Here is a 26,142-nt window from a genome sequence, read left to right as displayed (position 1 = left end):
CTCTGTGCTTCGTACTTTGGAGGATATAAAGATGTAAGACAAAATAGTTGCTGACCTTAAGTAGCTTATGTCGTAATAGGAAGAGACTGGATAAACATGCACAATTTAAAAACTGCAGTATGACACACAGCATAAGAGAAGTCCATTTTGACTTCAGCTTTCATCTTTCTTCACACCGATCATCTTAGTCGCTCCCATGCAACTCTCTATCCTAGTAAGTAATTGCCAAATTTCCATCACCAGCCTTGATTTCTTGCCCAGATTCCAGTACTAGATTTCCCAATGTCTACTGGCCACAGACTCCTGAATGTCTTATCAGCCCTCAAACTAAACATATCCAAACCCAATTTCATCTTATTTTCCCATCTCAATTCCAATTCTCATCCCCAGACCTGTGAGAAGACAAAACAGTAGCAGCAGCATTTCTGCCAGATACAAAATTCCTATAAATGCAGGGAGGATATTAGCATACTTTGCTGACAGGCTGAAAATAATCAGAGAGCAGTGACGGGCAAGGTAAAAATAACATTAATCGTCACTTTTAAAATTGTTTTTATGAAATTCTCTATGAAGATCCAGGTTCAAGACTTTTAAAAGTTTGTATCCCAAATTCTAGCAGGATAGCACTTTACCCGTCCTCAGTAAGAATGTGTTCATGAATGAACAACTGCTGCAAGTATCATGTGTATTTGTCAACAAGTATCATGTGCTGACTCTGGGCACAGCAACACACAAAAGAATACCAAGGCAGAGGCCTTCAGGAAACTTATTAATGACTATAAAGCAATTACTTAAGATAGCATATTATATAATTAACAAGGCTATATGGAACCTTGAAGGATACAGTCTGGTGGTTCTATATCGCAAATTGGGGGACCAGTGTCAGATGAGTCAATGGCAGATTGAGAAAAACAGGCATTATAAGAAGTTTTCTAGAAAGCTACATATATTCCATTTTGAAAACTCTTCTTTGACTTTTTATGTCTTCTAGTTTTTAATATTAAAGTTTCCTTTCTTTGATATGACATTATGTTAACATGGTAATGACAGGGGGGAGGTGCTTTTATGTTTTAAAATAATGTTGTAACATGGCAAAATGAAACACAAACACATTGACTCGTGACTCCCTGTTTTTGTTTAACTGCCTTATAACTAATAGAAAAACAAACTTCAATCTATTATTAATTAGTAAAGCCCAAACCACATCATTCATCAGAGGAGAAAATTTACAATATTATTTTTTACTTCATACATCAGTTCACTTCTATCCTGGGGGAAAACCAATTTAAAGTACAGAAAGAAATAAGCTTGTTTAAAATAAAAAGAAACTAAAATGAAAAATCAAATCTATATGAAGTATGAAGCCACTTAGAGCTAAACTTATTATAGAAAATATAAAAATTCCTCTGAAAGGATTATAGCAAGGACACGCGGCAGAACAAACACATTGTCTCCTGTCAGTGAACATTAACACCGTCTGCTCTGAGCATCGGCCTCCTCCAGCCCCTGTGCATTCTTTCCTCCTGTTTATCTGCAGCAAGCTCTACCCTGATGAAGGCAGAGCCTCCTCCTGATGTGGTAGTCAATGGCAGTGCCCCACAGCTGCTGTGAGCCGTAGAAGGAAAGTCGGAAGCAGCTGCGTTAATAGCACACTGAGCCCACCCACTCCTCAGCACACTACTGTGTGGGATCCAAATCCCACACAGACATCCCCAGCAAGTCATCTCTCCCCACACAACCTAAAATCAGATCCCCATTAAATCCACTCCATATAGAGGTCAGTCAGCCAACAGCTTTCCATGCAGTGTTCTCTCCGCACAGATGTTTTACCTTATCTACAGCAGACACTTTAGCACCTTTATCTAGCAGCAGCTCCACCACTTCAATGTTTCTCATCTTGGTAGCCTTTATAAGTGGCGTTTCACCATCCTGTGGGCACAAATAAGAACATTTGCCAGATTAATAGCTTGACTCCTGTGTTTATGTCATACAAATGCACATGTCAAGAAATATCTGACTCTGGTAACAGCCTATATTTAAAACCCTCTCAAGAAAACATAAAAGCTAACAACAAAAAAATGCTTTTCCTTTACACCCACTCATTTGTATCAAAGTGACTGTAAATCACGTAGCCAAGTGTGGGACCTGCCCCAGCTGCTCGTAAGCTACAGCTGGCAGCAGTGGCTGCTTCTGCCCTACCCCAGGTTCTACCACTGACCTGGGGCAGCCCCCCTCCAGAGGCTACTTCCCGTTCTCCCCACCAACCAACCCACAGCCCAGCCTGTCAACGTCCAGGTAAGCCAGTGTCCAGAGTTTTTCAGAAATGTATACCAACATCACTTCAATTCTCAGTGAAACCATTTGAAACAAGCAGTTTGCCTTCAGAGAACCTCAAAAGAGTTTGTGATTGCTCTCAAAACCAAAGGAAGGGAAACAAGAAGAGACCACAATTCAGCACTGAGTTAGACAAAAATCTGGTCAGAAGCCACAGGTAGTCACCCTGGCTGACACCAAGGTCCAAAAGAAAAAGAAAAAAGAGGATTAAGGAGCCACCTGCAAACCAGAAGGTATCTCAGAAATTTTCTATCCTGGGGTACTGGAAGTACCATCACTGATTTAGAAATTGGCCGGTCCTGATCTACAGCAGATGACATAGGATTGTCTTATGGATGACTCTATAATTTTGCTTTATTCATTAAGAATTCCTGCCATATCAACCCAGAATTCCAAATATATTTTCCCCATAGAAAACGATTACACATAGGCTAAATAGGAGACCACAGTATTAGATAATTTTGTATTTTTTACATGATTTGAGTAAAACAGTTGAAAGTAGCTAGTCTGGGGAACCAACCACCAGTCACATGGTTATTTATGTATTCATTTAAAGAGACAGGGTCTCACTATATTGCCCAGGCTGGCCTGGAACTCCTGAGCACACGCCATCTCCCCACAAAGGAATGTGTTCTGCATCCCAGATAACAGTGGCATAAATGAATTTGGGAGAGATGAGCTGTCCAAATAATAACAATTTATGAATAGCTGATATTGCACTTCCTGAGAAGTATTTAAATAAAGTAACAACACACTGTATTTTGCTATGAATACACAAATCCTGAAAGGATACAAAGTTACTCCTCAATTTGATAGAGAATATTACCAGTAAAATCAGTGTAACTCTAACATCAAACAAAGACGACTGAAATAAAATGAGCAGTACTAACATTCAGCATAAGGTGTTGCTAACAGAACAGAAATGCCATTTATACCTTTGTGCATATTTCAGTGTCAGGATTGCACTGTAAGATATCTCTCACCATTGTTGCATTTCCTTTCTCAACAGCCCAATACAAAGCAGTTTTATTATCCTAGATAATTAAAAAAAAACACAATCACTTCATGTAAGATACAGTATTTAAAACTGCTACTTATAAATACAAAACATCATTTCTGTCAGAAAGCATTCCAACAGGCAGCATGGTAGGAAATACTACTAATCCTTATGCTATCTTGGAGTTACTTTTGAGAAACTCTTTGTGAAAGAAGCCTAGGAAAACTTCGTATTACTTAACCTAAAAAGTAGGAATCCCACATAGTTAATAAAGTAAACTACACTTTTGTAATGTAATCAGATTTCAGGAACACACACTGGGTTAGGAGTCATCAGTACCTGAACCCTGTAAACTCAGACATGTCACTTGACTATTCTGACCCTTAGATTTTCATCTGTAACATGCTGTTAAGTATTGCCCAATTTTTCAAAAGATAATGCACGAAAATGTACTTCACAAATATAAGGCATTATCATTTTTAGCTTTCTTAATTTCCATCCATCCCATACCCCTATACTGCCTTGATCAGATCTTTAAAATCTTATCTAGCTCAAAACCCAAAAATCAATCCACACAGACCTTGAAAGTAGAGCTAGAGAACAACAAAAAAACGAATTCAAACACAGAAGAGGACTCACAGACGCAAGGTAGTTAGGTAAAAGTCCAAGTAGGTGACCTAGAACCCATCTTTTAGTGGCAATGTTATTTTAACCCAGGAGATAATGAATGACTTTTGCAGCAGCCACATTAAGTTCCTAATACCAAAATTTCCTCAACAGTTTCTCTTCTAAAAAATGTACACTAGCTGCCCAACTCAAACTTCTCAGGCCCTACCCGCCTCCCATTTCATTTCTCCACCTCTCCCCACTATCCCCACCACCATGCCTACCATCCCACTGCCCAATGCCAAATGATTCATTCACTAGCTATGAAATGCGGTCTTTCACTTTCTAATTTTCTCTAATTTTCTCATCCTATTACAACTCCCCTTGCCTGAAACACCCAGCTTTCCTTTTCTTTTTTTTTTTTTTTTTTTTTAAGAGACAAGGTCTTACTCTGTCACCCAGGCTAGAGTGCAGTGGCACAGTCACAGCTCACTATAACCTCAAACTCCTGGGCTCAAGGGATCTTCCCACCTCAGCCTCCCCAAAGTGCTGGGATTACAGGCATCAGCAACCCCACCAGGCTCTTCACCTACCTAAATCCAACTCATCTTCAAACTTAGCTCAAGTTCTACCTTCTTCCAAAAGCCCCAGACCTTAAGGCCTTCTTTCCCTACCTCAAGACTCATACTTGAACCTTTTGCTAGGCAATCAATCATATACCATCTTGTGGCTTCACTTTTTATGTTAAAAGCATAAAAATAAACAAACTAAAATCTTTCAAATTAAAATATATGTGTCTTAAAGACAAGGGGCCCATGTTAATTCCCCCATAACATTTGGCATAATAGTTATAGTTTGATTCAAAAATGGATTTGGACACAAGAGATTTTTGGCCAAATACAAGAAAAAACTGAGCAGAAATGTAGACTGTCCAACAACAAAATGAAGACACCAAGAACTTTTTCTAAAGTCTAAAGCTCTTGAAGTATTTGATAAATTCACAACTGTGGGCAAGGCTTTTATCTAAAATTAATAATCTTTGTGGTTCTATGAACTATGATTGCCTTAAGCAATGTCCATAGGCACTACCAAGTGGTCCTAGGAAAGGCAGGCACAGTGGGGAAAAGGGAGAAGAAAATAAAACAACAACAGTAGAAGAACAGCAGATGGAGGAAGAAGACAAAACAGGGAGAAAACACTAAAAAAAAATAAGTACCAGATATTCAAAGTGTCACCGACTCTCAGTATCACTAACTACTCATTATAGTTCTGAGGATTGAATCTACATATACCCATTAGTAAGGACAGTATATTCTAAAAACATGAGCTTTTTTGGTTTACCTCTATCTACATTTAACTCGACATTAATATAGAAATTTTACAATAATGGCAGTGAAACTTAGTAATAATATACGTCTGTTAAATGTACTAGGGTTTACAAGTTTATCTCCATAGGAAAGTGGGAAGAATAACATTATGATCAGTCAACACTTACATGCAATTATACTCTAAGATAGCAACTGCACTGTAATCACACATACCTGTCCTCTAATGTCTATATCAGCATATTTTTGGAGAAGCGCTCGAACAATTTCAACATGACCACCTCTGACAGCGCCAATCAACACAGTATCCCCACTCTAAGAAGACAGAAAATAAAAACAAGGTAAATTGACAACAAATACGCACTCTTTTTAAGTTACAGTTAATCATGTTTTCATATTTTTTTCTAAAAATTTCTTGGAAAAAGTCTACCTCTAAATAAGAGAAAAATGTTACTTAACTAATATGAATATCTGATATTAACAGACATCAGAGTAAGGGACAGAGGACTTTATGCCCCAAAATGAGGACTCTGAAATTCCTAAACAAAGTTTAGAAAGACCAGTTACCCAGAACAATAATCTATTCTCTTTGAAGGTAACCGCCTATTACAAATGTAAATTAAATACAATGACGTTGTGGCTGTCAATGAACCAAATGAACATTTTAAAATCATATAGTAAAAATATCTTGGAATAATGCTATATGACGAAAGCCATGAATTCTAAAAAAACGGAGCTATAAAGCTAAAACTATCAGTGAATCTACAGCCACATTCAATTAAGGGAGAAAGTTCCCCGACCAGCATCCATGAAAACCTAGTGGATTTGGCAGTTACAGGCCAGTAGTGCATTAAGACTGACTCATTCCCCAGCATAAGACTAAGTTCACAACCTCATGAGGACATTGCTCTCCCCTGAAACTATATTCACCAAGCAGCAATCATTTTTAGTTATATCTACCTATACTTAAAATACTGGAAACAGCTATTTTGGAAATGGGCATAAATATTTTATTATTTACTGCTAACTTAAAAATCAGTTGTAGTCTTTTGTGTTGAATGAGCCCATTAGCTGCAGCTCAATTCAATCCTGAGTGGACCTTAAAAGTACTATGAAATAAATCAGGATGCAGGTCCTTAAGGGTTATTAAGTTCAGCACCATGCTGTAGTGTGTTAACTACCACATTTATAGCAGAAATAAACCAAAGGCAGACAAATTTTAGTTGGGAACATTGGCATTAACATGGGTGCAGACTAGTAAACTTCTTAAATGTGCCATCCACCATTCTAGGTACTAGGAAACAAGACAGACGCGATCCTACCTCTGGAAGAATTTACAGCCTGGCAGAGAAGACAACATACAATAAACAAAAAATCACACAAACACTATGCAAATAAAATAAGGTAATGTTCTAGAAACTGACTACCAGGTAGGCTGGGCATGATGGCTTATGCCTGTAATCTCACCACTTTAAGAGGCCAAGGCAGGAGAAATCACTTGAGGCCAGGAGTTCGAGACCAGCCTGGTCAACATAGTGAGACCCTGTCTCTCAAAACAAAACAAGAATTAGCCAGGCATGGTGGCATGCACCTGTAGTCCCAGCTACTTGGGAGGCTAAGGCAAGGAGGATCGCTTGAGTCTAGGAAGTTGAGGCCACAGTGAGCTGTGATCACACCACTGCACTCCGGCCTGGGTAACAGAATAACACCCTGTCTCAAAAAAAGTGATCAGGTAACTACTTCGGATTAAGTAGTTGAAGACCTTCCCGAGGAGGAAACCTTGAAGCTGAGGTGAGAATGATAAGAAGGAGCCAAGATCAGCATTCCAGACTAAGAGCACAGCTGCTGCAAAGTCCCCACAGCAGGAACAAGCTCAGTGCATTCAAGAAAGGGAAAGAAGCAAACATGGCTGCAGGCTATGAAAACTGGCAGAAGAGGGGTACAAAGTGGGGAGAGAGGTTGGGCAAAGACAATGTCATGTCATGTCTATAACTAAAAAGATAACATTCATCCTCAGTGCAACAGGAAGTCTTGGATGACTTTAAACAAAGAAGTACACACGAGATTTATTGTTTTAAAGATCACTCCAAGATCAGAGTGGAGAACCCAGTTGCAAAGCTACTGCTTTGACAGTAGCACCACCAGAGACAGTGGCTTCAGCTGGGAAGTGATAGTGGAATGAAGACAGGTGGACAGATAAAGGATTTGTTTTGGAGTAAAGTCAACAAAGCCTGCTGGAGGGCAGATGAGGAAAAGAGAGAAATCAAGGCTAATGCACAGGATTTGGGACTTCAACAAGAGGCTGAATGGTGGTACCACTTGCTGAGATGGAGAATGAGGGAAAAGCAGGTTTGGGGTGAAAAAAGCAAGGCATCTGTTTTATTGTAAGTTTAAGAGGCCAATTAGACATTCAAGTGGAGCGTTCAGGTAGAGGTGGATCAGTAAGTGTGAGCTCAAAGAAGTTAGGGCACAAGAAAGCACACCTACAGTGACACATCAAGGTCAGTCACAGACTAATAGCACATGTGACATTTTCAATAACAACATTATTTGACAAAAATTAAAAAGGACATTTTTCAGAACGATTGAACAGTTTTTAACTTACTAGTTTCAAAGGCAGAAATAAACTTATCTTAAAACAAGTTTATGTCATGCATGAGAATCTTGAAAGGTAATAAGACACTAAGGTCACCTTTCATCCACTTCACCACTAGGAGACAAATGTGAAATAGATGACCTACCCTGTCAGGTATGTTCACATATGTTCCAGCGTCGAGCAGATCCTGCACAATCTCCGTATGTCCCTCCTTTGATGCAATCATCAAAGCTGTATTTCCATCTTTATCTGTTAAGTTTACATTTGGATTCCTCTTCAAAATTTCTTTTACTGACTGTGTGTAACCTCCTTTCACTGCCACAATAAGTGCAGTCATTGAATTCTAAAAACAACAACAACAAAAACAAAACACAAGCCCAAGAAATTAATGTATTCTAGAAAATATATGATTTATGCCATAATCATAAAACTAATGTTTTCAAATAGGTGGCCTATTATTGTCATTTCCAATAGTAAAATGCCAAAATAAATAGCAAGAAACATACCAAAAATGGCTAGGAGGTATCTTTTGTTTTTGAAAATACATTAATGATCTTCAGTCATTAGAGCTATTATGAAGTTCAGTTATTTAAATGATAATCTGAAATTGGACTCATTTACAATAAACTAACTCACTAATGAAGGATAAAATAGTTGGCAGGGTGACTATTTTAACACCTATATAGAATGTGTTTATATATAAACACATTCTAAATTAAATAATCCAAAGTCAGGTGAATCAGACTTCAAGAATTCTTTATAATAAAACCCATAAAAAACACTAAAGTAAACAATGAATTAATAACCATGAGCTATTTCAAGAAAAGTGTAATATACTGTTTGGCTTTCATAGTAACCTAGAAACTACATTTTCAAAACCTGTCTTATTTTAAGTAATTCTTTTAAAAATTGCACATCTATTTTATAACAATAAATCAGGCCAGGTACGATGGCCCACACCTATAATCCCAAAGCTTAAGGAGGCCAAGGCAGGAGGATCATTTGAGGCCAGGAGTTCAAGACCAGCCTAGGCAACATATGAGACTCTGTCTCTAAATAAACAAACAATAAATCAACTAAGAGAAGAATGTGACTCACTACCAGAAGTAGTATTAAAACTGCTTCTTGAGATGTTCATCTACTTCAAGCTGTCATACAATTTCCCTATAGAAATATTTTGGGTCAGCCCCCAAAATTGAGCTGTCATTCTCCCACATATTAAAATAACACAGCCTTTTCAAATTCTTGAGCCATCAATCATCACAGAAACAAGCCACTTGTTCACTTGACCAACTGTCCAGAGGAGGCAGGTGGAAGGTATGGCATCTGCAGCTGCCTACGGACTATGCTGCCTCCACCAGCACAAAAACAGGGCCTACGCCTTGAAGGTTTGCAATGAGTCAGCTCCCGCCAGTATGCAAACAGGAGGAACTGGTTGATAGTGTGCCAAAAAGTATGACATAAAGAGTTTACTCTTGTTTCACTACGACTCAAGATCTAGTACTATCTCTTCTCAGAATCCTTTATGATCCACTCATGTAACATACTAATTCTATAAATAGCAGTCTGTATTATTTTAACTGTTTCTTACGCATAAATATTGTTTCCTTTAACCATATTCTTATAGGCTCAAGGGAAAAGTGATATTAGGCTTCTTCACCTCCCCAACACAACTGGCACAGGCTGGGGAATGAGGAATTAAAAATTGCTAATCAGTAAGATGTATCTAACCAGTTTTTAAGCTTTCTGGCTTCTGACAGCTGATATCTGATTTTTAAAAATCTGTTCATTGAAGAGGGAAAATAAGGCACAGCTAAAAATATCCCAAAAATTACAATATTACTTTAAATTTTATAAGAAAAATATTTTAATGCAGCACAATGTTTTCCCCAATATTAAAAACCATTTGATTTGAACAGTTTATTAAACAATTTGTACTACGTATAGGAAAAAACAAACTCCATTTCACATAAATTCTTACAACACTAAATACTTCTATGACCAGATGTGTGGGGTTTTTCCACATCCATCAAGCAATCAATTCTGCAGCAGACACCAGCTGGGTATTCTCCAACTCAATTCTGACACTACCTACCTGGAGGTAGCATCAGACCCCACAGGCAAGTGTTCAGTGCCCAAGACTGCCCCCGCTTCCCATGCCAATGAAAGCTCAGGTTGTCTGACTGGCTGTAAATTGGAGCTCCCACAACCCCCTCCTTGGCTTTGATTGATTTGCTAGAGCAGTTCACACAGTTCAGGGAAGTACTATTTACCAGTTTCCATAAGGGATATTTTAAAGGATAGAAATGAGCAGGCAGATGAAGACACACATAGGATGAGGTCTGAAAGGGTCCTGAGCACAGGAGCTTCTGTCCCCATGGAGCTGCGCTATGCCACCCTCCCAGTACGGGGATGTGTTCTTGGCCATCTTCCTGGAAGCCCCCTGAACTCAGTCCTTTTGGGTTTTTATGTGGGCTTCATTATGAAGGCATGATTTATGAAATCATTGGTCAATGATGATCAATGCAATCTTCAGCTCCTCTCCCCTCCCCAGAGGTGGTGGGTTAGGGCTGTGAGTTCCAACCCTCTGAGCACATGGTTGGTGTCCCTGGCAACCAGCACCTCAACCAGTGGGGTTATCTAGAAACTTTCCAAAAATAACCTCATTAACATAAGCTCAAGTGCGGTTAAAAGGGGCTTGTGATAAGTAACAAAAGACTGTATTTCATCTTTATCACTCTGGAACTGATCCAGAGCTGTTTCAAGAACCCAGGACAAAAGGCCAAATATAACCAAAGATACTCTTATTGCTGTAGTCACTTATGAAATTACACAGGTTATAGGAGCAGTCAGCCAGGAACCACGGACAAAAACCAAAATATGCACAGCACATTTTGATTAATGACAGATGGCATATATGACATAAGTTCCATAAAATTATGATACTGGACTTTCATTGTACTTTTTCTGTGTTTAGGTATGTTTAGATAAAGAAATACCATTGTCTCCCAACTGCCTGCAGTATTCAGTACGGTAACACACTGCACAGGCCTAGAAGCAACAGGTCATACCATAGAGCCTAGGAACGGAGTAGGCTATACCAGCCAGATGTGTGTAAGTGCACTCTATGATGTTCCCACAATGGCAAAATCACCGATGACACATTTCTTAGAACGTATCCCTGTCATTAAGCGACACATAACTCTCTATATATCACACTAGGATCACTGAAAGCTATTCTTTTTACTTTTAGCCTCCCCAGTTGTGTGTGCATTAGCAACAGATCCTTAAAAGCATCTATTTATAGTATATATGTTTATAATATAACATTCTTAGAGTAACACAAAATGCTTGTTTTCCTGTTACTATCATTTTAGAACTAGAGGGAAATTTCTCTAGGCATACACTAAAGAAATAAATTCTCTCTCTTAAAATAAAAAACATGTTTCTATTGTCAAGCATTAAAATATAAGATACTTACAGCTCCTTCTTGATCCACATCAGCTCCCATGGCCAATAAATGTTTCACACATTCCAAATGACCCTTTCGTGCAGCCCAAACTAAAGGGGTGGTTCCATACTATTAAAACAAACAATAAATTTAAAATTATTATAAAAAGTATACTCAAAGAAACTAGCTCTTAACATGAATTTTAATAAAAATCTTACTTTTTATCATTCTCATAAAACTGTATACATTTATCGTAATTGTAATCTTAGATAAATCCTATTTCTCCCATTTTATTTCTCCTGAGTAGATTAACCAGTCCATGAAATGTTTTTTAACCAACCTTATTTAACCTTTTCTTGAGACAGAGTCTCACTCTGTCACCCAGGCTGGAATGCAGTAGTGCAATCTTGGCTCACTGCAATCTCTGCCTCCCGGCTCAAGCAATTCTCCTGCCTCAGCCTCCTGAGTAGCTGGAATTACAGGTATGCACCACCACAACTGGCTCATTTTTTCATATTTTCAGTAGAGACGGGTTTTGCCATGTTGGCCAGGCTGGTCTTGAACTCCTGACCTCAAGTGATCTGCCTACCTCAGCCTCCCCAAGTGCTGGGATTACAGACATGAACCACTGTGCCAGGCTCTTATTTAACTATTATAATGAGTGACAATGTTTCCATCATAAGGTAACATAGCCCCAAATTTTCAACAAGCTTTCATCGCTTCCCATATCTTATGAAACAGAATTTAAAGTCCAGCAGTCTGACTGTAGGCAGGAATAGTAACAACCAAGTGCCAAACAAACTAAAGTGGCCTAACCACTTTACATGGGTCTACGTGTGTGATCCTTATCGTAAGAACAATTCACAGTATCACATTTTCACAGATGAGGACACTGAGGCCCTAAGAGGTTAATTCATAGGCAAAGGTCACAAAGCTATCAAGAGGTGGGACAAGACCCATGAGCCCTTGAAACTGCACTCAAAAGCACCTTTCCCTGAAACATGATTCAAAAGGCATCCAGGAATATAAATCATGCATTAGCCACATTGCCTGCCTCTGGGGAGGCTAGCGATCAGCAGACACATGAATGTCCACAGTGACCTTTCAGTACATGGAGCCCACAGATAATTTAATTTAATCTACTCTCTGTGACAGCCCTGTCCAGTAGAACTTTCTGTGTTGATGGAAATACTCTATAATTCTGTGCTGTGAGATACAGTAGTCACTAGTCAAATAATGACGATTAAGCACTTGAATGCTATGTGGCTACTGTGACTGATGAACTGAGTTCTTTTCTTTTTCATTTCATTTTAATTAATGTAAGTCTAAGTAGTCCTGTGCTAGTGGCTACTGTACTGAGCAGAGTCGCTCTATAAATCATGTCAGGCACCACAGCAACCAACCACACTGTTGAGGGCTGGAGCCCTGGACAGGCTTCCCAGATGGATGAAGACTCCATGACAGCCAGAATCACAAGGTTGCCAATACAGCACATGGGAGCCAGCACCTCACAAAATGAGGAAGAGAATGGAGGGAAAGCAGCTGCCACAGCCACCGCCTCAAAGCAGGCTTAGGAAGAACGAATAAGAAATACAGGATGAGCAGGCACTGTGGCTCACGCCTGTAATCCCAGCACTTTGGGAGGCTAAGCCAGGTGGATCACCTGAGGTCAGGAGTTTAAGACCAGCCTGGCCAACATGGTGAAATCCTATCTCTACTAAAAATACAAAAAAATTAGCCAGGCGTGGTGGTATATGCCTGTAGTCCCAGCTACCGGGGAGGCTGATGCAGGACGATCACTTAAACCTAAGAGGTGGAGGTCGCAATGAGCCGTGTTCATGCCACCACACTCCAGCCTGGGTAACAGAGCAAGACTCTGTCTCAAAAAGAAAAAAAAAAAGAAATACAGGAGGAGATTCCCAACTTCATTCCTGCATCTGTGGTTTTCTCCACTAAAAAGAACTAAATTCTCTTTTCTAGCCTCCTCTTTTGCGGATAATACTTACTCTGGCTAAAATGCCTTTCCTAACTTTACAATATCAATATCTTAGATATCTTCAAACATAATACACATAGAAAATCACCCTTCATAAAGCCTTTTAAAAATATACTTATTGTAACTGAGTTCTCATCCTTTGAGTACCTATTGTATTGGATTTCTGCCCTTCTGATGGAACTGAACTATCCACGATTATATGCTATGATTTCTGCTCCTTCCCCTGCCTCAGCACATGAGCCGGCTAGTCCTCACCCACTCCCATTCGGGAGACAGTCCCACTTTCAACATCACAAAGAATTCCTGACATCCAGCAAGACCTTCCCTCACCTTGCATGCTGTCTGCTTCAAAACAGCTCTGCAGCCACAGTCTGAACTACCTCAATAAGTCTCTCATCTCTCAAATTCTGGTCTCTATCCCTTCTCAATCTAATCCCTTTATGTGTATTCCTGACCCTATGGTCCTCTTTCACCCAGGCCCTTACTCAATAATCTCCTGCCACATCATCGGTCTTTTCTTCTTATTCCCTCTTCCTAATAGGTCTCTGAATGAGGTCCTTCCCATGTGGGTCTCTCCTGTTCTAACAAATTTTTCCAACAGGCTACCCTCTGAAGATAATCACTGTTCTTTCTTTTAAGCTTTTCAAGACAATTTATAACCCCTTACCAAACCCCCCTAAAAAACTAGTTTCTGCTATAAACATTACAAAACCACCATTTCAGAGGTCACCCAAATAGTTACCTAAACTCCAGATCTATGTATCTTTTTTTGGTTTGTTTGTTTGTTTGTTTTTTCTTTGAGAGGGAGTCTCACTCTGCTGCCCAGACTGGAGTGCAGTGGCACAATCTCAGCTCACTGCAATCTCCACACCTCCTGGGCTCAAGTGATTCTCCTGCTTTAGCCTCCCAAGTAGCTGGGATTACAGGCACCCACCACCATGCCCAGCTAATTTTTGTATTTTTAGTAGAGATGGGGTTTTACCATGTTGGCCAGGGTGGTTTTGAACTCCTGACCTCAGGTGATCCACCTGCCTCGGCCTCCCAAAGTGCTGGGATTACAGGCGTGAGCCACTGCACTCGGCCACCTATGTATCTTTTACTAAGTTCTTTCTTTTCTTCCTGAAAGCTCTGCAGTATCTTGAACTATATTGACTGTCCCTTCCAAATTGAATTTTTGATTCATTCACCACCTTTGATGCTACACTAGCCAAGTTTTCCTAGCTCTGGAGATTAATAATAATTATATAAATAATTATGTATTATAATTAAGAAAATAATAATTATTCCTAATAATCAGCCCTTTGCTCACCATATTCCGTTACTACTGATCTCAGCTGCCAAATCCGCATTCACATCATTTCAAGAATCACCTCTAGGCAAGCCCTGGATCACCGGCAACCCAAATCTCTATGTCCGCTATCTAGTAGGACACCTTCAACTACAGGTTTCTACCACTTCAAGGCCAATACGTCTAAAACAGACTTCCTTTCCCTTCTCTAAAAATCAGTTCCCATAGAAACCTCCCTATTTCTGTCAGAAATAAAAATACTCTCAATCTTCAATCAATCCCACCGTGTACTATTAAACGTTAATTTTTTCTAAAACACCCCTTTGCAACCACCTACTACTTAAAACCCCCAGTGATTCTGAGTGTCTACAGGCCAGATGTCCAAGCTCCTCAGCCAAGTATCCAAGACTCACCCAAAGGTAGCTCCACCTGCAGCCCAGCTTCCTCCTCCCACCCATCTCCTCACCACTGAGGGTGCACTCAACACTAGCCCAACAGGCCACCTGAAGCCGTCCCCTGGTACCTTGTGCTCTCATTTTCCCTGTGCCCAGTTCGTCTCTGCTCCTCCTCTCTCACGGATGTAAACTCTACCCTTTCTTCAAGGTCTAGAGGAAGTCGCATTCTTTTATCAAATCTTGACTGACTGCTGTGCCATCAGTGAATTCTCCCACCTCCACACTCCTAAGTCACCTGACCCTGGGCCTTTGCATTTTACATGGCCCACTTATCTCCCTGCTTCTCTAAACAGAGATCATTTTTTCTTTGTTTTTGTATCTTCTGTGCTAAGTGCAGGTACAGGGCACTGCATAGTGGGTACTAAACATTTTCTCAAAATGCTTATGAGTGACAGATTAGGTAGCATTATTACCTGATTCTGGAGGGCCTTGAAAGCCAAGCTATATGGAAACATTTTATTATAGGCAAGAAGGATAAAATAAAGGCTTCTCTATGATAATTAAATTACATCACAGGCTGGGCGTGGTGGCTCACGCTTGTAATCCCAGCACTTTGGGAGGCCAAGGCGGGTGGATCACCTGAGCTCAGGAGTTCGAGACCAGCCTGGCCAACATGGTGAAACCCCATCTCTACTAAAAATACAAAAATTAGTCGTGGTGGCACGCACCTGTAATCCCAGCTACTCAGAAGGCTGACACAGGAGAATCGCTTGAACCCAGGAGGCAGAGGTTGCAGTAAGCCAAGATCATGCCACTGCACTCCAGCCTAGGTGACAGAGCGAGACTCTGTCAAAAAAAAAAAAAAAAAAAAAAATTCCATCAACAGACAAAACTGTATCCATTTTAGACATACCTCAAACCTCAGTCAATCTGAATTAGCCAACAGTACAAATGCAATATTCTTAAATGCCATATTATAATATAAATATTTACAACAGCCTCCCTACGCTCCTCATTAAGCTATTATTTTGTGTAATATTTTTAAAAGAGGTATAACATGCACAAAGTGCGAAAAATATACTAATTTTCACTGTACTACTTGATGATTTTTTACATATGTATACACTGGCATAACTACTGCCCAGATCAAGATATGAATGATTTCCAACAGCCCCAAAAGGTTAAACAATACTGTGGTACTTAAAGAAATTTATGCACAGAATCTATTTCAATGACGAAAAACAAATCTTAAAGTAATAGCTATTTTCCTATATTTAGCTACAATGCTATAAATGTGAACAGACTATGACTATCCCCACAATGTGCCAAATTCTAAGACCGCTACTGGAAATAATGGAGGTACAAAATGGGAAAAAAAAAAAGCAGTCCTTATCTTCATGAAACTTACACTCTAGTGGTAAGAAGGATGTGGAAATCAATCATTACAAGGCAATAGGTTATGTGCCCTAATGGCAATGTGCAGAGTACCCAGGAAGGGGCACCTAGGGTAAGGAGACTTAACAAAGAAGGTAACACCTCAAATAAGCCTTGAAAAATAAACAGGAGTTCATCAGGCAGAGGAGGGAATAACATTCCTAGCAGAGGGAACAGAATAAACACAGAAACAACGTTCAAAGAACATTAGACAATCGGTTGTATCTAAAACACAGCATATATGGAAAGAAATGGCAAGAAGTGAGCCTGCAAGACAGGCTGAAGCCAAACTGAGAAGCCTGGGTTTTATCCCGAAACAGTGAAAGCCAACGAAGCTTTCCAAAAGTAAGAAGAAAAAAAGATAATTAGGTAGGTATTTATGCAATGATTGAGGTAAGTGTTAAGGATTTAAAAAAAAAAAAAAGAATAGCACATCATTCTGGGGTGCTTTCTGGAGGTGATGGCAAATGGGCAGAGCCTCAGAGATGAAGTGAAGCTGAGGAGGAAGAGGCGGGCACACTGTGAAGGGCCCTGGACCGTGGGTCATTCGGTGGCTGGCATGCAAGGAACCATGGCGGACAAGCAGTAAGAGAAGGGGAAAAAGGAAGGCAAGGCCCATCTTCACCCATCATACCAGAGATGGTCTTCAGGAATTTAAGCACAAGAGAAACATAACCAAACTTCAATTTCAGAAAGATCTCTCACACAACAATACAGAGAAAGCAGATAGGACTGAATGTAGGAAGGAGAGTTACAATAGAAAACTTCAAACAATGAAGACAGGGACTCTGTTATCCCGGTCAGTTTTCTTGGGAATGATGAATGTGACATAAGAAAACATCAGACGGATACTTACTACATAATACACCCAGGGAATCCATCTATGAGATATATATCTATATAAAATACATTAATATACAAAAATATAAAATACATTAGAGAAGCCTCATGAAATCATATAAAAATGTTTATAACTTAGACAATGAGTGGACATAACATGGACTGGAACCTGAAAAGATGCTGCTGACCTACCTTATCAGAGCAGTTGACTTACCTTATCAGAGCAGTTGACTTTAGCACCATTTTGCAGTAAAAGATGAACTATATCTGCATGGCCTCTCCCTGCTGCCCAAATGATTGGGTAAACACTGTACTGCTAGGATAGATTGGTTGGTAGGTAGGTAGATAAGTAGGAAGGAAGGAAAGAAAGAAAGGAAGGAGGGAGGGAGGGAAGGAGAAATCAAATCTTTTAGGTAGATATTTACAACACACATTTGCTAAGTAAAGTAAACATCAAAGGAAGTAACACAATGTTTTTTTTAAATCAGATTACAAACCATTCTCCACTTTAAAAATAGACAAAATACTCATAATACATAATTGGCAACTAAGATATAATAAATCTTAAGTAAACATATATTATGAACACATTTATTTTTATAAATTCAACACATTAAAATGTGGTTATCTGGCCAACAGGCAATACTAATAAGAAGAAAGCAAAATAAGAGGAATGTAAATATATATAACAGAATGTATAGAAAAACAGTATGATTATTTTGTAAATGTTTCTTTTCTTTAAGTTCAGATTAAGGATTCACACACAGAAAACAGGAAGATGACTAAAGATCTCAAAATCTCCTTTTGCAATGTTATATAGTTATAATTAACATTTAAGCTCTAAGAGCTGCCTTTTTGCTGACAACAATTGAGAAATACTTAGCTTTAGAAAAAAATTATCATTACTGTGTTTTGAAATCATATTCTACGTTACGTTTAATAAGATAAAGAATATTTCTACCCACCACGAAGCCAAGTATAATCAACCTTAAGTATTCCCTAAGAAAACTTACCACTTATAATACAAACAAATTTTTTTGTTAATGCTTACCAGACCAGTGACACTTGGATTGGCACCATGAGAAAGAAGCAACTCTACTACGTCAGTACGGCCTTTGTAACATGCCCACATAAGAGCTGTCCATCCTCCCTAAACAAAAAATGAAGGGGTAAGGGAATCAAACTTTAAATCATCTCTGAGTATAAAAAATGTCACTAATGAAATTTCTTTAGTAAATATCTTTATAAATCATTGTTTCATGATGGTAGTATTATATAGTTCTAAATTCCCAGGCTCCCCAAATACGATAGTACATGAAATAACTCAAATCTCTTGCATCCATAAATGGTTAGTCCAAAGTTTATAATATATTATGAAACCTGAATTAGAGAACATTCATTATGAACTCTTCCAAACTTCTAAGATTTATTTTGGCTGTCCAAAAATATTTCTTCAGGCCGGGTGCGGTGGCTCATGCCTGTAATCCCAGCACTGTGGGAGGCCAAGGCAGGCAGATCATGAGCTCAGGAGTTCGAGACCAGCCTGGCCAATATGGTGAAACCCCATCTCTACTAAAAGAATACAAAAATTAGCCAGGCATGGTGGCGTGTGCCTGTAGTCCCAACTACTCGGGAGGCTGAGGCAGGAGAACCACTTGAACCCGGGAGGCAGAGGTTGCAGTAAGCCAAGATCGCGCCACTGCACTCCAGCACAGGCGACAGTGCGAGACTCCATCTCAAATTAAAAAAATTTAAAAAATTAAAATTTCTTCAGAAAACTTTCTATGTTCCTAGATATTCACTTCTTTCTATGAATTTAAACTTTATTCAGAGAGAGATTCTAACAGTCATATTCAACTCCTGCATTTGAACACATCCTTTAAACCCCAGATCGTTTTAGTACCTCTTGCTAAAAGAGAGAGGATGCTAAGGCATCTCATCTGTGATCAGAATTTCCAGAGGTAGGCAAAGTCATCAGGTATGAATCAACACCACACTTGATGATGTTCTACTTGCTAAGCTACAGGAGAAATTTTCTCCTTAACTACGATACGATTCAATAAAAAAGACCAATGTAATCAAATCTTACTAAGGAATTTTTTTTTTAAGTATGGAGCATCTTAAAAGGGCACAGAGCCAGCCTGAAAGAGCTTCTAATGGATAAAGTTGGAACAACTTGAGCAGTAATATTAGTACTGGGCTATAACCCAAGGAATAAATATTCATAAGTCCATACTGAAATAGAAAGATATAGATAGATATATAGATGAATGGATGAATGGATGGATGGATGGACAGACAGATGATAGACAGATAGAGTAGGCTGTGGGGAAGGGAAGTAGGCACTCTTCCTTACAGAAGAATTCTAACTAATTAATGTACAACATATGAGGGAAACAGAAAATCATCATTACCCCACCACAGTTATGGTAGTAACTGCTGCAAGTAAGATTCACTGATGAATGCTAAATCAAATAGGTGAAAGTTTTAGTCAGAATAAAGATATTTTGTTTAGTGTCAAACTATCTTCCCCCAAATATTTAGTAATTACAAAGTGAAAAATAGTGCTCTTACAGTGGCAGACACCACCCTAATCAAGAGATGAAGGCTGACATCACCAGTGATACAAACTGAAATCATGTTCCCCCTAGGGGGTACACCAAGAAAAGCACGTCGCCTCTGGGACATCCTTCCCTCTAAAGCACATCTGCAACTGAACACGAGAAACATCCCCAAATCCAAACTGAGGAACATTCTAAAATTACTGATGAGTACTCCTCTAAAGTGTCAAGGCCATGAAAGACACAATTTAGGTCAAATTACAGAGCTGGGCATTTGATCAAGTCAAGTCTTACATCTGTATTTTAACTTGTAAAATACTTGCCCAGAACTTTTTAACATCATGTCCTCACTTCGATTTGAATAATGTCCCAGCCAGGCATGGTGGCTCATGCCTGTAATGCCAGCACTTTGGGAGGCCGAGGCAGGCAGATCACTTGAGCTCAGGAGTTCAAGACCAGCTTGGGCAACATGGCAAAACCCTGCCTCTACAAAAAATAAAAAAATTAGCCAGCCATGGTGGTGTGCGTCTGTAGTCCCAGCTACAAGGGGGGCTGAAATGGGAGGATCGCTTGAGCCCAGGGGATGGAGGTTGTATTGAGCTGAGATCATGCCATTGCACTCCAGCCTGGGTGACAGAGACCCTGTCTCAAAAAAAAAAAAAGAAAAAGAAAAAAAAAGGGAGGCCTAGGCAGGAGGATCACTTGAGGTCAGGAGTTTAAGACCAGCCTGGCCAACATGGTGAAATCCTGTCTCTACTAAAAATACAAAAAGTTAGCCAGGCGTGGTGGCATGCACCTGTAATCCCAGCTCCTCGGGAGGCTGAGGCAGAAGAATTGCTTGAACCTGGGAGGCAGAGGTTGCAGTGAGCCAAGATTGTGCCACTGTGCTCCAGACTGGGCAACAGAGCGAGACTCCGTCTCAGGGGAAAAAAAAAATAAAGAATAATATCCCTCTGGCCCCCTACATAAGAACCTATGAGATAAAATTTTAATCTCAAGAAAATGAAGCTAAATTGGCAAAAGATTGAGACCAATTAACTATAGTATAGCTTTATATTTCATGAACTCTTTCTTCATTTTGGTGCCAGTAGAGGTCCTCACAGGAAGAGTCCTCACTAGACTTCTGATATGAAATCCTGGAATTCTTCCAGAGCCCCACAGGATCTCAGTGGTCACTCTCCTCTCCTTAAGCAAGTCCCAGGGACTCTGTCTTCCCTCAGCTTGGGAAGTTGAGTAGTTACTTGGCTAGTTACTACCACCCACCCACCCAATCCTTTGAGGTTAAGGTCCCACATAACTAGCTACTAAGAGAGACATGGTCCTCAGTTTCCCCAACTTTCAGTGTTTTAAAGCCAAAATAAAGAACCTTTAATAAAGATCCTTTAAATGTTAAAGGTTTTCTGGTCATCACTTTGAAGAAATAGGAAGAGCCAAAAAAGTTTAAGAAATCAGTTTTTACAAATCTTAATACATTTTTACACATTCATAATGTATATTTTATTGTTCCTAATTCCCTTGCTGATCTATGTAAAACAATGATAGAGGAGAAAGCCTTTGGAGCAGGGAGACCTGGTTCAAAACCCAGCCTAAGTGCTTACTAGCTGTGTGACTTAGGATAAAGATTCACTTCTTCCAGTCTCAATTTCCTCAACTATACATTGAGAATAAAATCAACCCTTAGTCCATAGGATTGTTCTGAGAAGTCAGTTAAATGACACAGCAGCTATAAAGCACCTAAAGAGGCCAGGCACGGAATAACTGGTATGGTACCTATTGGTATGGTACCTATTCCACCCCTGGCCTCTCTAGGTGCTTTACAGCCGCTGTGTCATTAACCCATCTGATAATCTGGTAAGGTACCTTTAATAAAATATTGAGAACTCGATAACTCCCTGCATTTCCCTTCTACCTTTCGTACCAACAAGGCAAGAACCACATTTCACTCTCGGCTGTCATATCCGTCTTTGCCTCAGTTACTGACATCATTATCTTCTCTCCCTAAACTTTCACTGCAACGTACTTAAATTCTTTTTGGAAATATATAAGATACCAGTGGTTCCCTGTATCTTCCTATAAAAATAAAGATACCACCCATCGCACTTAGTTTTGAGAACAAATATAAGATTATACAGGTTGAACTACTGTGAAATTATAATGTGCTATTAAGGGCAAAATGGTGAAATGCTGTGGCTTCTTAAAAACTCAGACCGTCTGTACTTCAAAACCCATCATCAGCTAAGTAATAAATATTTTATATATCACAGCAGATCGTTTTCTTCCTTTCTTCTACTGTTAAAATCAACTTTTAAAAGGGCTGAACATTTTACAGAATTAGCCAGAAATGACCTCTCTCTTCACCTTATGCTTTAACCAGATGCCAAACTCAAGTAAGAGCTAAGTAATAATTAAGGATCACATCTTGTTAAACTTCTGTCATGCACAGATAGCATGTCTGAAAATAATCACATTTTAAAAAATAAATCTAAAAATATTATTCTGAAAAGTATAACTTCAAACACCTGATAATAGTTTTAAAACCATATGCTGTCCCTCCTAAAGTCCTACCTAAAGGAAACAACTCTCTCAGAAGTTCCAAAACGTTGATATATTAAAGAGTAATGAGTTATTTGTAACAATATGTCAGAATTTTAAACTCCGAAATAAATGAAAAATGATGACTAAGAATATTCTAAGAGGTATATTACAACACCTGGGTTTTAAAACATTCTTGAGAGTCATTTCAATGCCCAATCCCAAATTCTAAAAACATTATTATAATATCATTTCACACATAAAAATAAAAGATTTCACACATATCTATGATTATAAATAAGATTTCAGCTAATTAAGAACATATAAAAATGTCCATACCATATCACGGTGCTCCAAGTTAACCCCACATTTCAGTAGTTCCTCTACGATGTGCACATGCCCTTCTTTCGATGCAGATATAAGTGCTGTCCAATTATCCTTGAACATATATTTTAAAAGTTGTTATTTTCAAACCAAAAATAACACGTCAAAGTAAGGAAAACTACATTTGAACTTACATACCAAATGATCATACCAAGTTGACATGGTGTGACCCATGCTAACTAAACTACTCTAAAGTCATACTGAAGCTCTCTTAAGATTCTATCTGTCCACTTGTATCACTAAGAATGGGGTAAACATGGCTTTACAACTGCTTGTTCAGTCTACTCACTGAACTTCTAATCATATACTGCGCTTTTTAAAAACGAGAAAAGATGATCATCAAAACCTCAAAGCTAATCCTCACGGCTAGCCACCATTACTATAATATAAATTGGAATTAAAGAGACTGTAATCAGATTTAAAAGCACATTCACAGGTTAGCAGACTACAGAGATCTCATATGATGTGTTTAGAAACCATGTGATAAAGAACTATTCTCTTTTATTTTTTAATTCCTAACTGTAATATAATTCAAATGATCATTCAATTAAGAAACAAAATAGATGTAGCTGTGTGACCCTCAAAAGCAATTCCAAAAATACAGGGAGAATCAGAGGAAATGTAACCGTGTGGAATGTTGATTTATCCCTCACAAGTGATATCAGAAGGGACCATATATTCCTGGCCATTATCACATGTAATGATATTATTTATAATAAGTTACCATTATGGGGAGTTACTTAACATGACTCGTATGTGGATATCTTCTAGGTGGACATTTAACTATATGTACACATGCTCTCTATTCAGCCAGTCTCATCCATATAAAAAAACCAAAGAGCTGAGATCCTTCATTGAAAGTAAAAATTTCTCTCCTGTATTACTCCTTTAAAAAAAAACTGATATAGCCCACTAGGCAAAGTTGAAATACATGTAAAAGTTTTAATTACTACTTTTGAATCACTTCTGAAAAACAAAAAAATAGCTAAGAAAAAAGTGAGTAAATGATGAGTAAATTATTTTAATATATACCAAATCTTCCAGATTGCAGTTAGCTCCATTCTTAATTAATTCCTTCACTATTTCCAGATTGCCTTGTTCGGCAGCTATCATCAGTGGAGTCTGGCCACACTAGAGAATATAAAAGACAAAGGGAACTTATCAAGATACTGCACTTTTACTAAAACATCACAGTTAAATATACCACACATTTTCATGAATGTATGTTAAGCATTGTTTAGTTGTGTTTACTATATTTAATTTAGAAACAGCTTTGAACTTTCAGTTTACTAATAATTTAAACGTCAAAGAAAAAATAAAACATGATTTTTCTTCCCACAGTATTAATAATCTGGTTTTGGCACTGCAAATTCATTTAAAGTAAGTAAATATGAATAACACTAGGATTTGGAATGCAATTACTGAAATATACATAAAATTTCAGAATACTTATGGTAGCCAAATTCTCTAACAATACAGGTAGAATATGATCTAAAATGTGTTTTTAATTATATATATGTTTTGTCTGAAATAGGACCAGAAGAAGAAAAGTAAAATAATAAATAAAAACAACCAGGTGCTATGTATAATACACATATGTAGTTTTTTAAAGCCTTCTCTTAGAAACTTAGTTCATTAAACTAAATAAAGCTCCTACTGCTGAAATCAGTGTCCCAGCCTTTGTGTTAAGAATGAGTCACAGGAGTACAGAGACGATGCTCCCTCAGCCCTGGAGACGAGGGCAGGGCTCAGGCAGCTGGGTGCCTGGACAAGTCACCCCTAACAGCAAGTCTCATCTACTGCAAGTGCAGTACAAAAGTTATCATTTTCTGTAAGTGCCATGACAGGAAACAGATCGGCAAATACCAGGTTAGGCTGGGCGCAGTGGCTCAAGCCTGTAATCCCAGCACTTTGGGAGGCCAAGGTGGACGGATCACGTGAGGCCAGGAGTTCAAGACCAGCCTGACCAACATGGTGAAACCCTGTCTCTACTAAAAATACAAAAAATTAGCCAGACGTGGTAGCACACGCCTGTAATCCCAGCTACCTGGGAGGCTGAGACATGAGAATCGCTGGAACCTGGGAGGCAAAGGTTGCAGTGAGCTGAGATCGCACCACTGCACTCCAGCCTGGGTGACAGAGCAAGACTTGTCTCAAAAAAAAATTTAAATTAAAATTTTTCAAAAAAGGAAGTACCAGGTTAAAGACTGATGATAGTAAAGGTACTAAGACACACTAAGGCATATGAGAAAAATGTACACCAAAAATTAAGTTTAATTATGCAAACACTTAAACACCTACTTACTACATGTATATTAGTATGGGGGGAAAATCTACGATTCTTTTAAATGCCCACCTGACATTATTCCTCTGCTTCAAACCCTTCAATGTTTTCCCATAGTTCTTCTGGATAAGAACCGACATCCTTACCCAAGCTGACACAAACCCTGAGTGACGCGGAGCAGGGCATGCCTGGCTCTCGACCCAGTCTGTGCCACCCCCGGCCTCAACGTGTCCTCCTGCTCATTCCCACCTCCTTACTGATCCCCTATAATTTACTTTTCCTATACTAATCCTTGTTTGTAACCACATTTTCATTGTGTGATTAACAACTGATTATTGTCTGTCTCCCCTAAAGGCCGGGAAACATGTCTGTTTTGCTTATGGGTTTAAAACTATATACCCAGTGTGAGGGACAGTGACTGCCACACAGGTACCCAAATATTTGCTGAGTAAATGAGTGAGCAAAGTCTCAAAGAATTTAAAAATCTATTAGGCACAACATCCAAATAAGCAAATAGTTATAATGATTACCAAAATACAACAGATGCTATTATAAGAATAATACAAGTAAGGATTTAAACACGAACACTGGTTTAAAGTTCAAATATCGGTCACATTAAATATAGACATTCCTATGTAAGGATGGATGCTAAATTATATGTGGTAGCCACATGTCATCCAACCAGGGTCATTAGGGAATGACGTATTACACATAAATAGATTTTCTGGGTGAAAAAATTTATCTTCTCAACATTAAAGCTGATTATAACTTTTATGATAATCATCATTCTAAAAAGCTATGCACATACTGCTACTTGTTAAACAGATTACCTTAAACGTTATGTTTAGAATTCTGAGTCATAACTACCAACATCAATTACTATGCCATGCATGCCTCTGTCCGCTCTAGGTTCTTTGGTATACATTCTATAGAACTGTTCTCCCTTCTAATCTACTGGGATAAAAAGTCAGGTATCAAAGTCATTGGTAGAATATATAAATTAAAGCAACAAACTCTAAATCCACAGTCCTGAGAATACATCAATTTTACATCACAGTTTTCAAAATTATAATTCCAAAGACTCAGGGAAGTTTTCTGTTTACTCTCTGGGTCACAGTT

General features: G+C 38.7%; 1 protein-coding gene across 23 annotated transcripts in view; it reads right to left on the bottom strand.

Moving 5' to 3' along the window:
• Positions 1–26,142, bottom strand: part of KIDINS220 (kinase D interacting substrate 220) — a 115,766-nt gene that overhangs the window by 73,047 nt on the left and 16,577 nt on the right. For 12 of the 23 annotated variants that reach the window (XM_055108284.1, XM_055108280.1, XM_055108281.1 and 9 more), the window contains 9 exons: positions 23,772–23,870; positions 22,695–22,793; positions 18,314–18,412; positions 17,477–17,578; positions 11,340–11,438; positions 8,004–8,201; positions 5,479–5,577; positions 3,270–3,368; positions 1,831–1,929 (listed from right to left, as the gene is read on the bottom strand). In XM_055108284.1, coding sequence (XP_054964259.1) covers positions 1,831–1,929; positions 3,270–3,368; positions 5,479–5,577; positions 8,004–8,201; positions 11,340–11,438; positions 17,477–17,578; positions 18,314–18,412; positions 22,695–22,793; positions 23,772–23,870 — 993 coding nt within the window. The other 11 variants (XM_055108282.2, XM_034952570.3, XM_057301352.2 and 8 more) reach the window with 2 other exon arrangements.

This window comes from Pan paniscus, chromosome 12, assembly GCF_029289425.2.
Source record: "Pan paniscus chromosome 12, NHGRI_mPanPan1-v2.0_pri, whole genome shotgun sequence".
NCBI lineage: Eukaryota > Metazoa > Chordata > Mammalia > Primates > Hominidae > Pan > Pan paniscus.
Note: the sequence above shows the minus strand (reverse complement) of the source record. Positions and strands in the feature narration are given on the sequence as shown.